At 47.3% G+C, this 12,696-nt stretch overlaps 1 protein-coding gene across 2 annotated transcripts in view; it reads right to left on the reverse strand.

Moving 5' to 3' along the window:
* Positions 1 to 8,448: 8,448 nt before the first annotated feature.
* Positions 8,449 to 12,696, reverse strand: part of SBNO1 (strawberry notch homolog 1) — a 156,823-nt gene continuing 152,575 nt past the window's right edge. For both annotated transcript variants that reach the window (XM_029619765.1, XM_029619764.1), the window contains one exon: positions 8,449 to 9,917. In XM_029619765.1, coding sequence (XP_029475625.1) covers positions 9,775 to 9,917 — 143 coding nt within the window. In that variant the 3' untranslated portion in view covers positions 8,449 to 9,774. The remainder of the gene's footprint in view (positions 9,918 to 12,696) is intronic.

The raw sequence follows: 12,696 nt of genomic DNA on the forward strand, positions 1-12,696 counted from the left end.
AGATGAGAGTTTCATATTTAATGCTCCAGAACAGCTAAAATCCTTTTTGAAGGCTAGGGGAGTAAATAATATCCCTAGAGTACAGACTCCATGACAGACATTAAAAGGTACACCGAATACTGTTAAGCCAGTTTGTCTTTAATAAATGTTTCTTAAATATCTCCCTTATATTTGGGCCCCTGTGTTACCTGCTCATTATACCTCACTGAAAAGGTTGTAGTTGAATGTTTTTTCCATTTATTTTATGTGAAGAAAATTGTTTCTTACTTTAAAGTAAGATGTATTGATTACTTTAATGAAAGCTTAAAGTGTGAATTAAGAAAAAACCAAAAAAACAATACTTTCCTTTGATGCGGTTTCAGGTTCCAGGAGCGCGGGCCGCATGGCAGATATGAACAAAAGCCAGACTTTTTGTTCTTCACAACTTAACCAAACTTACAATACAGACTCCTAGAATAGAACAGAGCTGCTAGGAGTAAAACATAAAATCAGGGACCAACTAAAAGAAAGCAGCACCCATAGCCTGTAGCAGCCTCTTGACGAGGACAGATCTGGACCACCAGATTTACACCCCATGGAAGAGGTATTCCTATAGCTATATCTGTATAGCTTTTATTTGTGTACATTCTATGTTTTGTTTTTCTTTTAACTTTTGCCTAACTCTATCCTAAAACTAGGCTAGGCCCTAACACAGACTGTAGGTTTTGCACCTCCTCCACCTGCTGGAGACAGAAGACTACTGCCAGACTGTAGGTAGCACCATCGTACATAAGGCAGAGTTTTGTTGGTAAACTTCTGTCTCCATCTGCTTTTGGGGGGGGGGGGGGGGGGGGAGGTGTTGCAAAAAACGCTGGAGTCTGGACTGATCCAGGTACGTACAGGGAAGAACAGTTCTTGCATAAGCCAATGGAGATGGGGTGGTAAGATGATGCCTCCTTTCTGATTGATGACATTAGACAGCACTTCCCTGAATGCCGCACATCGTCTTACAATGGGATTGTTGCCATGTCAAATGAAAATCATTACAGTCTTTCTAATACTGCAGTCAGGGCTGACTTCATGCCAGTACCACCCATGTGACTGCAGCAGCCCACATTCTGGAAAGTGTCCTGCCCTTTACAGCTAACAGGGCCCAAGACAGCAGAGGCTGAAGAACTGAAAATAGCAGCACTGGTAGGGCTCCTGTGCTCCTGCAGCCTAAGTTGGCTCAATAGCGCATGTAGCAGTCAAGGACAGGAATATGCACAGGCTGCAGACCATGGCAGCCTGCTAGTTTGGAGGTATATGAATGAGCATAAGGAAAGGAATGGGGGAATATGAGAGAGATGAAAAGGAGAAGGTGATCTAAGACATCTTTCTCTTCACTTTGGAGATATTTGACGAAACAAAAGAAAAAAAAAAAGAACTTTCTTGTGAATAGAAGACCCACATAACTACAAATCTAGTATGGCTTTTGAAAAATGCAAACTAATCCAGCAAGTTTAAATTGGTTTTCTTATATTAACTGTTTAAAATTTATTGTATGACTGAATTTGTGGCTTTAATTCAAAATCTATTAGAGAGGGAGGGAGGCATAGCTGGAACATAGGGTCATACAATGTTTAGACTTTTGGTTTGTAATACATTTGCAATAAACAGTGCATGAATTGTATTTTGCATTTGTTTATGAATTATGGGGCTGATGCAAAAAAGTTGCGCAGAAAGTGGGTGCTGTGTGTTCAGCACCCCCTTTCATGATGCACCCCCAGGCAGCTCTCCTGGGGGCATGATGCAATATTTAAATTAGGGCTTGCGCTGTCGAGGCGGCGCTAGGGGCTATAGGAAAATTAGTTCTTACCTGTTAATTTTCATTCCTGTAGTACCATGGATCAGTCCAGACCTTGGGTTGAGCCTCCTTTCCAGCAGGTGGAGACAGACTAAAACTGCAGAGGTGCCCTATATGAGGACAGAGCCCAGCCTGTAACCCTTCAATATAACTACTGTCAAAGCAGAAAAACAACAAACCCAGAATAGGATCAAGCAAGTAACCGAAAAGCTCAATTGAGCAACTGTAAAAAACAGAGTAAGAAAAACATCGTAGAACTATACGCTCTTGCATATACTTGGTACTTGAACAACCAAGGCTTCCGGTGTAATTGCTCAGGATTATAGTATAGAATTAGGCATTGAGATCTGTAAATCTGTAAAACAAGCTTCAAGAGGACAGGAAAAGAGAATGAAGACAGGGAAGGGCATCTGGGCTGATCCGTGGTACTACAGGAACGAAAATTAACAGGTAAGAACTAATTTCTTTCCCTGTACGTACCCGGATCAGTCCAGACTTTGGTACATCCCAAAGCTTCCCTATCCCGGGTGGGACCGAGATAGTCCCGCTCGAAGCACTTGCCATCCAGAGGAACCAAAAACCGGCACTTGCACATCCAGACAGTAGTGTTGAGCAAAAGTATGCAGGGACATCCAGGTGGCAGCCCTGCAAATCTCTTGCGGACAGATTGGCTCTCCGCCCAGGAAGTAGTCTGAGAACGTAGCGAATGAGCTTTTAAGCCCTCTGGGATTGCCTGACCGTGGCAGAGATAAGCTGAGGAAATGGCTTCCTTCAACCATCATGCAATAGTGGTCTTAGAAGCCGGCTTGCCCCGATTTTGTCCTCTGGAGTGGTCCCAAAGATGGTCCGAGACCCAGAAGTCATTGGTAACCTGAAGATACCCGAGTAGAACGCGTTTGACATCCAGTTTGCTAAGGTCGCCTCCAGCGGTACTCGCAATCACGTCCGGAGAAAACACAGGAAGCTCTACCGGTTGACATGGAAGGCGGACACCACTTTCGGAAGAAAAGAAGGCACTGTCTTGAGAGAGACACCGGAGTCGGAGATTCGCAAAAAGGTTCCCGACAGGACAACGCTTGAATCTCAGAGACCCGCCGAGAAGAGGGGATCTAAACAAGGAAAATAGTTTTGAGCGTAAAGTCCTTTACAGTAGCCCGACGGAGAGGTTCAAACAGAGCAGAACAGAGGGCCCTGAGGACCAGACTCACTCCACGGAGGACAAGTATTGTGAGCGGGCAGACGCAGGTGTTTGACTCCCCTCAAAAACTGAACCACATCCGGGTGAGCTGCTAAAGGGTGACCATCGACCCGTCCGAGAAGAGAGCCAAGGGTGGAAGCTTGCACGTGGAAAGAACTGAAGGAGAGGCCCTTGGAGAGACCCTCCTGCAGAAAAGAAAGAACTACTGAAACGGGGCGGAGCGAGCTGAGACACCCAAATTCTCACAGTCTCGAAGACCTTCCACACACGCACGTAAGCTAGAGAAGTCGACTGCTTCCGGGCTCTAAGCAAGGTGGAGATTACCTCTTCCTTGTAGCCCTTGTCTCAGACGCCGCCGTTCAAAAGCCAGGCCGCTAGACAGAAGCGATCGGCCTGGTTGAAATATACGGGTCCCTGCCACAGTAGACTAGGAAGATGGCCCAGCCAAAGAGGACCGTCTGTCACCAGTGTGACAAGATCTGCGAACCATGGTCTGTGAGGCCACTCGGGTGCTACCGGAACCACTGGTCCCCTGTGGAGTTCTATTCTCCTGAGAATCTTTCCCACTAGGGGCCATGGAGGAAACACGTACAGAAGGATGTCTGCAGGCCAGGGAAGAGCCAGAGCATCCACTCCCTCCGAGCCGTGGTCCCTCCAGGGGCTGAAGAACCGATCGGCCTTGGCATTGTGTATGGTCGCCATTAAGTCCAGGTGGGGCTGACCCCACCTTCTGATGATCAGATCCATGGCTGCTTCCGAGAGTTCCCACTCTCCCGGATCGAGCGATTGGCGACTGAGAAAATCCGCTTGAACATTTTCCTTGCCCGCAATGTAAGAGGCCGCCAGGCATTCCAGGTGTTGTTCTGCCCAGGCAAAGAGACTGCTGGCTTCCAGGTGACTGCCCCCTTGACGATTGATGTATGACACGGTGGTGGAGTTGTCGGACGGCACTCTTACCACTTTTCCGCGTATGAGGGGCAAGAACTCCTGCAGGGCCAGACTCACCGCCCTGGCCTCCAGCCGATTGCTGTGCCAGCGAGACTGAATGGGTGACCATATCCTCTGAGTGGACCGAGACAGAGATCGCACCCCAGCCCGAGAGACTGGCATCTGTGGTCACTATCGTCCACTGTGTAGACTGGAGAGGCATTCCCTGGAGAACATGGGGGAGCGAGAGCCACCACTGCAAGTCGGCGACTGTAGAGGCCGAAAGAGGGAGGACCATGTGATACTGTTCCGACACCGGCTGCCAACGTGATAGCAAAGCTTTCTATAACGGTCGCGTATGAGCAAAAGCCCAGGGGACTAGATCGATGGTGGAAGCCATGGACCCTAGAACCTGTAAGTAGTCCCAGGCCGTTGGAAGAGGCAGCGAGATCAGGTCCCGGATCTGGTCTATCAACTTAAGGGCTCACGCACGAGGCAAGAAGACTTTTCCGAGTCGGGTGTCGAAGCGGGCTCCCAGGAACTTCAATTCCTGGGAGGGCTGGAGGTTGCTTTTGGAATAATTCACTATCCACCCCAGAGACGCGAGGAGGGCCAATACCCGATCTACCGCCTGTTTGCAGAGGCCCTCCGACTTGGTCAGCACAAGCCAGTCGTCCAGATAGGGATGAACTAGAACGCCTTCCCGAAGGGCTGCCGCCACCACCACGACCTTGGTGAAGGTGCGAGGTGTGGTCGCGAGGCCGAATGGCAGGGCCTGAAACTGGAAGTCCCGATTGAGAATGTGGAAGCGAAGATACTTTTGATAATCGCGGTGGATCGGGATATGGAAGTATGACTCCATCAGATCGAGCGAGGCGAGGAACTCCCCGGGGCGAACCGCCGCGATGACAGTTCGCAGGGTTTCCATGCGAAAGCATGGGATCGAGGGCTTTGTTGACCCGTTTGAGGTCCAGGATCGGCCGAAAGGCCCCGGTCCTTCTTGGGAACAACAAAGTAAATGGAATACTGGCCTGCGCCAAGCTCCCTTTCTGGGACCGGGACAACTGCGCCCAGGTGCAGTAATCTGGTGATGGTTTGCTCCACTGCTTCTCGTTTAGAGGGCCCGCAAGGGGAGAATAGGAAGAGATCCGGTGGGTCACGGACAAGCTCGAAGGTGTACCCATCTCGTACAATGTCGAGGACCCACTGGTCCGACGTGATCTTGACCCATTCCTCAGAAAAAAGGGAGAGGCGACCGCCCAGAAACGGGATCGAGGAATGGGCTGGCTGACCTTCATTGTGCGGCAGGCTTGGGGGTGGAGCGCCTGGGCTGGCCCTGGTGAAAGGGCTGACATCCACGAAAGGGCTGCGACCAAGACTGGGAAAAATAACCCCTCGTGGCACCATCCCGTCCGCGTGGGGTATACACAGTCTCTGTCCCTGGAAATGGGGACGGGAGGGTGCGAAGGAGCGTGCTGGTCTCTGCCGATCCTCCAGTAGCTTATGGACCTTATTGTCCCCCAAGGAATCCATAAGCTTCTCCAGGTCCTCGCCAAACAGCAACTTACCTTTGAAGGGCAGCGAGCCCAACTGTGCCTTGGAGGACGAGTCAGCCGACCAAATGCGCAGCCACAGGAGTCACCTAGCTGTCACCGCCGAGGCCATCGCTTTTGCCTGGATACGGAGTAGGTCATAGAGCACATCACCCCCATAGGCGATGACGGCTTCCAAATGCTCGGCTTGCTCTGCCTCTGCCGAGGGAAGATCCTGGGCCCCGAGTAGCTGTTGGGTCCATCTAAGACCTGCCCGCAACAAGAGACTACTGCAGGCTGTCGCTCGGACCCCCAGAGCCAGGATCTCAAAAATCGTTTCATGTGCACTTCAAGCTTATGGTCCTACCCATCCTTCAGGGCTGTAGATCCCTCCACCGGGATGGTAGTGTGTTTGGTGACAGCAGAAACGTAGGAATCCACAGAGGAATTTCTCAAGATTTCCAAACCGTCCTCCGGGAGGGGGTATACCTTATCCATAGCGCGTTCCACCCGGAGTCCTGCTTCAGGAGCCTCCCACTCACGCAGGAGCAATAGCATGTGCATGGGATGAAAAGGGAAAGCGCTTGCCGGAGCCCTGAGTCCCGCAGGACCGGGTCCATATTTTTAGGCAAGGATTCCGTGAGGGCACCCACCGAGGGCCCCTCCAATCCCAATTCCTGGAGGACAAAGGGGATGAGGGGCTCCAACTCCTCCCTTTGGAACATACGTAGGGCCCTGGGGTCATCCCCTTCTAGGGGCGGGAGGATAGCCACGGATCAGAAAGTGGGTCGGGGTTCGGGAAGACCGGGGCCACCGGGGGGTGGCACACCTGGGACCACCTGCACCCGAAGGGACCCCTGGGGTTCCGCAGCCGGGTCACAAGTCAACGGTGCGGAGCGAGGAAGTTTTGCCGGGGAAGGGGGGGGCTTCCCCCTCCTCCTGCAGGCTAGCTAAGTAAGACTTGTGCATAATCAGCACAAGTTACAGAGAAAAACGGGTCCTGGAACTCGGGGGGGGGGGGGGGGGGGAGGGGGAGAGAGTGGCTCCAGAAAATTTGGCTCCCCAGCCCCAGGCAGCTCTGAACCCGGAGCTGCCGAAAAATCCAAGATGGCCGCCATTCCCGGGCTTTGCCGACCCGGGCCCGGCCATGCGTTGGGGATTGGATCCCCGGGCTAAATTTGCCTGCCCTGCCGAGGAGGGGCCTTCCCCACCCAGCAGACAGGCAGAGCAAAGTTCCTCCCGCGAAAATCGCGAGGAGGGCAGCCCACAAGAGAGGCAGGCTGCCAGCCGCGGCATTGCAGGAGTCGCTCTGAGGAGAAAAAATGTCTAAAAATAAAGATGATTGGCAGCCCACCGGCAGGAGTGAAGCAGGGGAGGAACCTGCCGACTCCTGCCTGTCTGGCTGCCGGTTCAAGCCCCCTAAACAGCAAAAAATAAAATTACAAAAAAATAATTTACAAGTGCTGTAAAAGTTGAGATTTAGAGTTTAAACACTCTTCACTTTTTTTTTTTTTACACTGAGCACAGCACTGGGCTCTGAGCCCCCTCGGCAGCCAGAGGAGTGGGGGACGAGAACTGGACCACCAGCCTCAGTCCCCATCCCATACTGGGAAGCACAGACAGACTCAGGCTATGCAGCGCACAAGGGGCAAAGCCCCCCTGAGTCCGGCAAGAGCTAGGAGACGGTACCGTCTCCTAAGAAAAGAATCCTAACAGATTAAAAATTATTATTTCCAGGAAAAGGAAAAAATAGCTAGGAATTAAGTACTTGCTTGATCCAAAGAAATAAGGATAGCCGGCTGAAGCCGAATCAGGAGACCGAAGGGTGAGCTGATCCACCTGCTGGGAGACAAATACTGAAGGGTTACAGGATAGGCTCTGTCCTCATATAGAATATGCTTTCAGTTTTGGTTTGTCTCCACCTGCTGGAAAGGAGGCTCAACCCAAGGTCTGGACTAATCCGGGTACGTACAGGGAATGCGCTCCCCTAGCGTTTCCTAAACAGCGCACATGCAGGTGTTAGGAAAATGGACGCTGATAAATTCAGCATCCATTCTAGAAACCTGACTATGGGCACCAGGAGTTAATAAAGCAATATTAAAGTGTCGGGCACTTAATATTAATTTATTCACTCCATCACTTATTGCCGATTGGTCCCTTTACTGTCACGTCAGTGAAAAGGATCAATGGGCAATAAATAAGTGAAGGAGTGAATAAATTAAGTGCCCGACACTTTAATATTGATTTATACACTCCTTCTGGTGCCGGTAGTCAGGTTTGGAGAATGGATGCTGAATTTATCTGCATCCATTTTCCTAATCCCTGCGAGTGCTTTTTTTTTAAACTTTTTTTATTGTTTAAAAAAACAAAAACAAAAAAAAACAGTTGTTCCTCCTACTTAATATCCCAATGATATTAAGTAGGAGGCAATACAGAAAAACAGTTTTTTTTCTGCTTTTCTGTACTAGTTTTAGTAGTGCTCCGGGCAGGCATTCATTTCTGATTGCTAAAATGTGCGTCCTAGACATATTTTTTTTGCATAGGGAGTGAATAGCTAATAGCCTCATTCACATGCATTTGCATGTGATGAGCGCTATTAGTTTCACTCCGTGTTGAATATGCGTTGTAGAGGCGCTAATCCCTTTATTGCATTAGTTAGCGCCTATATAACCCGCATCCAACTGCAGGTTATACAGTGCATCCGGCTGAACACACTGTATTGCATCGGTCCCTATATTTGTTAACTCTGCAATCCAGTTTGAGTAACCATTTGAGCTAAAAAGAAAGGGTATAAGTATAAAGATAAGAATGTATTCTGCGCTTAGCCCCAAGTAGCAAATGTGTTTAATAAGAACTTGTAAAAGTAACAAGCGACCAGTTAAACTGATAACAAATCAGCTGGAAGCAGACAAACAAACACTAGGGTGTGCACCAGGCCTACAAAACGCTAAGATTCCAGAGACTGATCATGATCAGTTTTGTTAGTACAATGACTTTTATTTACCAGCTGCAAGGTTTTGGTATCTTGCAGGGGGGGTGGGGGGTATTTTTGGACAGGTTTATACAATCTCAAATTTTCAATAGTGCAACCTGTGCAAGCAAGAAATGACAAACGTTGTCCTTTCCTTATAAACATCTACTATTATAGGCAAAACAAAACTTACCCATATTATAGATAAGTGACTATTCACATCTGTACATTACAATTTTCTTTAACAGCTCAAGAAACTCTACAATGTCTTACAACATATTAAACAGTATTCAAATTACCGAGTAACAAACAGCACATACAGCAGAAGCCTCGAGTGTTTCCCGTTGTCAAGTTTACAGCTCTAAAGGTGGTTTCATCTCAGCAGTGAGAATAATGTAAATTACATTACTGCAGTATAAAAAAAATATAGGATCATGTGTGAGATGGAAACAGTTTCCATATTCATCTCTGATTGAGAATTACAGTTTAAGAAAAAAGGCTTTAGCCATATTTGCAGCACACATTAGGAAATGCATTAATACATTAAAACGAAACTTATTAATTTAAGTTACTTGTAAATTCTGTAAGAGTATATTTGGTGTAGCCTCAAATATAGTACCTTACAGAGGGGAATCTGAAAAGCATATCCAATTAAATATCTGGCTAGAAACACTATAGAAAAAAAACTGCAATTGTTAATGTACAGCTACTATTTGATTTCTTCTGTTTTGACTGTTATTCTGTTCATGCATGCTTCAAAAAACATGCACTGCACCTAACCAAAAAGGGGGAAAATGTGGCAAGGGACCTGAATGCATGCTTTTAAAATGTACTGTTTAACAAGGCAAAAAGAAAACCCACTATATATCCTTTTTGTTATATAGATCCATACTCAAAATACATGCATTCTAGGATACTCCCCTTCCCCTCCCCCCCTCACAACCACAGCAATGATTTACTACGGAAAAACCCTGAGCACTGTTTGACCAGGAAAAGGAAGTTAAAAGCAGCTTCGAGGGCTTTTTCAAGCATTCTTTTTCCTGCTTTAAATTAAGTTGTGGTTTGTAGGCGAGGAGACCAAAAGAAAAGCAAACCAGGAAGCACTACAGAAAAAGCGCAGAAAGAGACAGATGCACAATAAGGATCGCTGGCCTTCAGGAATTCCACCTCCAAGTCTCTTCAATCCCAAAGCATGACTCGAGTGCACACTCAACTGAAAAAGTGTTTTAATTCTTTGGAATCTGTCCCTGATTTATATGCAAATGTTATATGCTTCTACGGCCTTTTCTGAAAACACCCAAGTCCTTAAGCATGTCACTGCTTAGGCACTGCTAAAGTTGCTGATGCTCTGTGGGTGAAGCTGCTGCCACATCTGCTGCTGCTGTACTGCTAGTTGCTGTGACTGGTCCGAGGTCGACAGGAGGTTTACAAGCGGCGACACACAAGTTGCAGGAATGATCAAACCTGCAATCAAACAGCACACAAGTGGATTTAGTTTGACTGTGTCCAAGCACCTGCAACCTTCAGCATGGAAGTGTATTCCATGTGAACATCTAGAAGAATGATTGCATTATAAACTGTACTTTCAACAGGACACACTAGAAGTGTGAGTGAGTTTCCATGACTCAGTTTCTGCTGATCTGCCATAGACATGGATCAACATGCAGCTCTGTCAGGCAATTTGTTCTGCATCAAACACAGGCAGGAGAATTTTCTTTGAAGGGGGAAACAAGGTAAGCAATGTTGCAATCTGTCATACTGGAAAAAAAAAAAAAAGTCTACCTTAAGAGCCTAATATTTGAAAGCAGTGGCTCCACTTTTTTCTGTAGGGCCTTATTTAATACAAAAGAACCCCAAAGTGCCCCAGACTTGAGTTATCACAGGAAGGGAAACAAAATGGAGAACTTATTTACCTGATAATTTTGTTTTCCTTAGTGTAGAGAGATGGACTCAGGACCAATTGGTTATGCTCCTCTGCCAGCAGATTGAGACGGAGTCAGATTTCAAGGTGGACATCACCCTACAGACACCCCTGTAGTGACCTCAGCCCTCCAGTATTCTCTTCAAAAGCCACTGTGGACATACTAGTGAAAAACGTGATTAAAAACGGATAACCATAACTATACTCAACCAAACACTGACCCCCAGTAAGAATACAGGAGCCCCGATCCAGAGAATGGGTGAAGGCTTACCCATAATCTCTTGGGTTCAATATCCACCTCACAGCTGAATCCTTAGCACAGTTCTTGGGCAGCCATGGGTGGGACGCTGAGTCCATCTATGGACACTAAGGAAAACAAAATTATCAGGTAAGTAATGTCTCCATTTCCAAGCGTGTAGCCAGATGGGACTCAGGACCAATGGAATGTACAAAAGCTACTCCTGATCGGAGCAGGAGGCTTGCTGCGGTCTGGTCAACACCGCCTGTGCAAAAGGCTGTGCCCTCTCGGGCCTGCACATCCAGGCGATAAAGCCTATAGAAAATATGCAAGGAGGACCACGTCGCCGCTTGGCAGATATCAACAGGAGGCCACAGTCTAATTTCCACCCATGAGACTGCCTGAGCAGTTCACCTTTATCCACATGTTTATTAACTCCTTCAAAAAAGTGAAGCAGATTTGTGAGGCAAGACTTGCCCTGGGTAAAGCCATGCTGACTTTGTTCCATTAAACCATGTCTTTCTATATGTTCTGTGATTTTGATGTTTAGAACACTTTCCACTATTTTTCCTGGCACTGAAGTCAGGCTAACCGGTCTGTAGTTTCCCGGATCGCCCCTGGAGCCCTTTTTAAATATTGAGGTTACATTAGCTATCCTCCAGTCTTCAGGTACAATGGATGATTTTAATGACAGGTTACACATTTTTACTAATAGGTCTGAAATTTCATTTTTTAGTTCCTTCAGAACTCTGGGGTGTATACCATCCGGTCCAGGTGATTTACTACTCTTCAGTTTGTCTACCACATCTTCTAGGTTCACCGTGATTTGATTCAGTCCATCTGAATCATTACCCATGAAAACCTTCTCCAGTACGGGTACCTCCCCAACATCCTCTTCAGTAAACACCGAAGAAAAGAAATCATTTAATCTTTCCGCGATGGCCTTATCTTCTCTAAGAAACATAGAAGTGACGGCAGAAGACCAAACGGCCCATCCAGTCTGCTCAGCAAGCTTTCACACCTATGTTTCCACCCCCACCATCGATGCAGACAGCAGTGCTGGAACTGCATCTAAGTGACATATCTAGCTAATTGGTTTGGGGTAGTAACCGCCGTAATAAGCAAGCTACCTCCCATGTTGGTTTACCCTGCCTGTGCAATTCAGTCCTTGTTGGTTGTCTGAATATAAATCCTCTTTACTTCATTCCCCCCTGTCGCTGAAGCAGTGAGCTGTTCTAGATATGTATTCCAAGTGAAGTATCAGGCTTAATTGATTTGGGGTAGTAACCCACCGTAACAAGCAAGCTGCACCCATGCTTATTTGTTTACCCAGACTATGTAATTCATTCCTTTTTGGTTGATGCTGTATATAAATCATCTTTTCTTCATTCTTCCTGCCGTTGAACCAGAGAGCTATGCTAGATGTGCACTGAAAGTAAAGTATCAAGCTTATTTGGTTTGGGGTAGTAACTGCTGTAACAAGCAAGCTACTCCCCCGCTCTTTTGTGGATGCAAATCCTTTTTTCCACATTTCCTCTTGCCGTTGAAGCATAGAACAACGTTGGAGTCGCATTAACCGTGTGTATGTTTATTGAATAAGGATATTAATCGCCAGGTAGTAGCCGTCATTCCTGCAAGCAAGCCACCCCCGTGCCTCTTCTCTTCATTCACATCCTCTAGACTTTATGGATCCACAGTGTTTATCCCACGCCCCTTTGAAATCCTTCACAGTTTTGGTCTTCACCACTTCCTCCGGAAGAGCGTTCCAGGCATCCACCACCCTCTCCGTGAAGAAATACTTCCTGACATTGGTTCTGAGTCTTCCTCCCTGGAGTTTTAAATCGTGACCCCTGGTTCTGCTGATTTTTTTTGCAACTGAAAAGGTTTGTCGTTATCTTTGGATCATTAAAACCTTTCAAGTATCTGAAAGTTTGAATCATATCACCCCTGCTCCTCCTTTCCTCCAGGGTGTACATATTTAGATTCTTGGGTGTACATATTTAGATTCTTCAATCTCTCCTCATAAGTCATTCGATGAAGACCCTCCACCTTTTTGGTTGCACTTCTCTGGACCGCCTCCATCC

Source organism: Rhinatrema bivittatum, chromosome 11 (genome assembly GCF_901001135.1).
Source record: "Rhinatrema bivittatum chromosome 11, aRhiBiv1.1, whole genome shotgun sequence".
NCBI lineage: Eukaryota > Metazoa > Chordata > Amphibia > Gymnophiona > Rhinatrematidae > Rhinatrema > Rhinatrema bivittatum.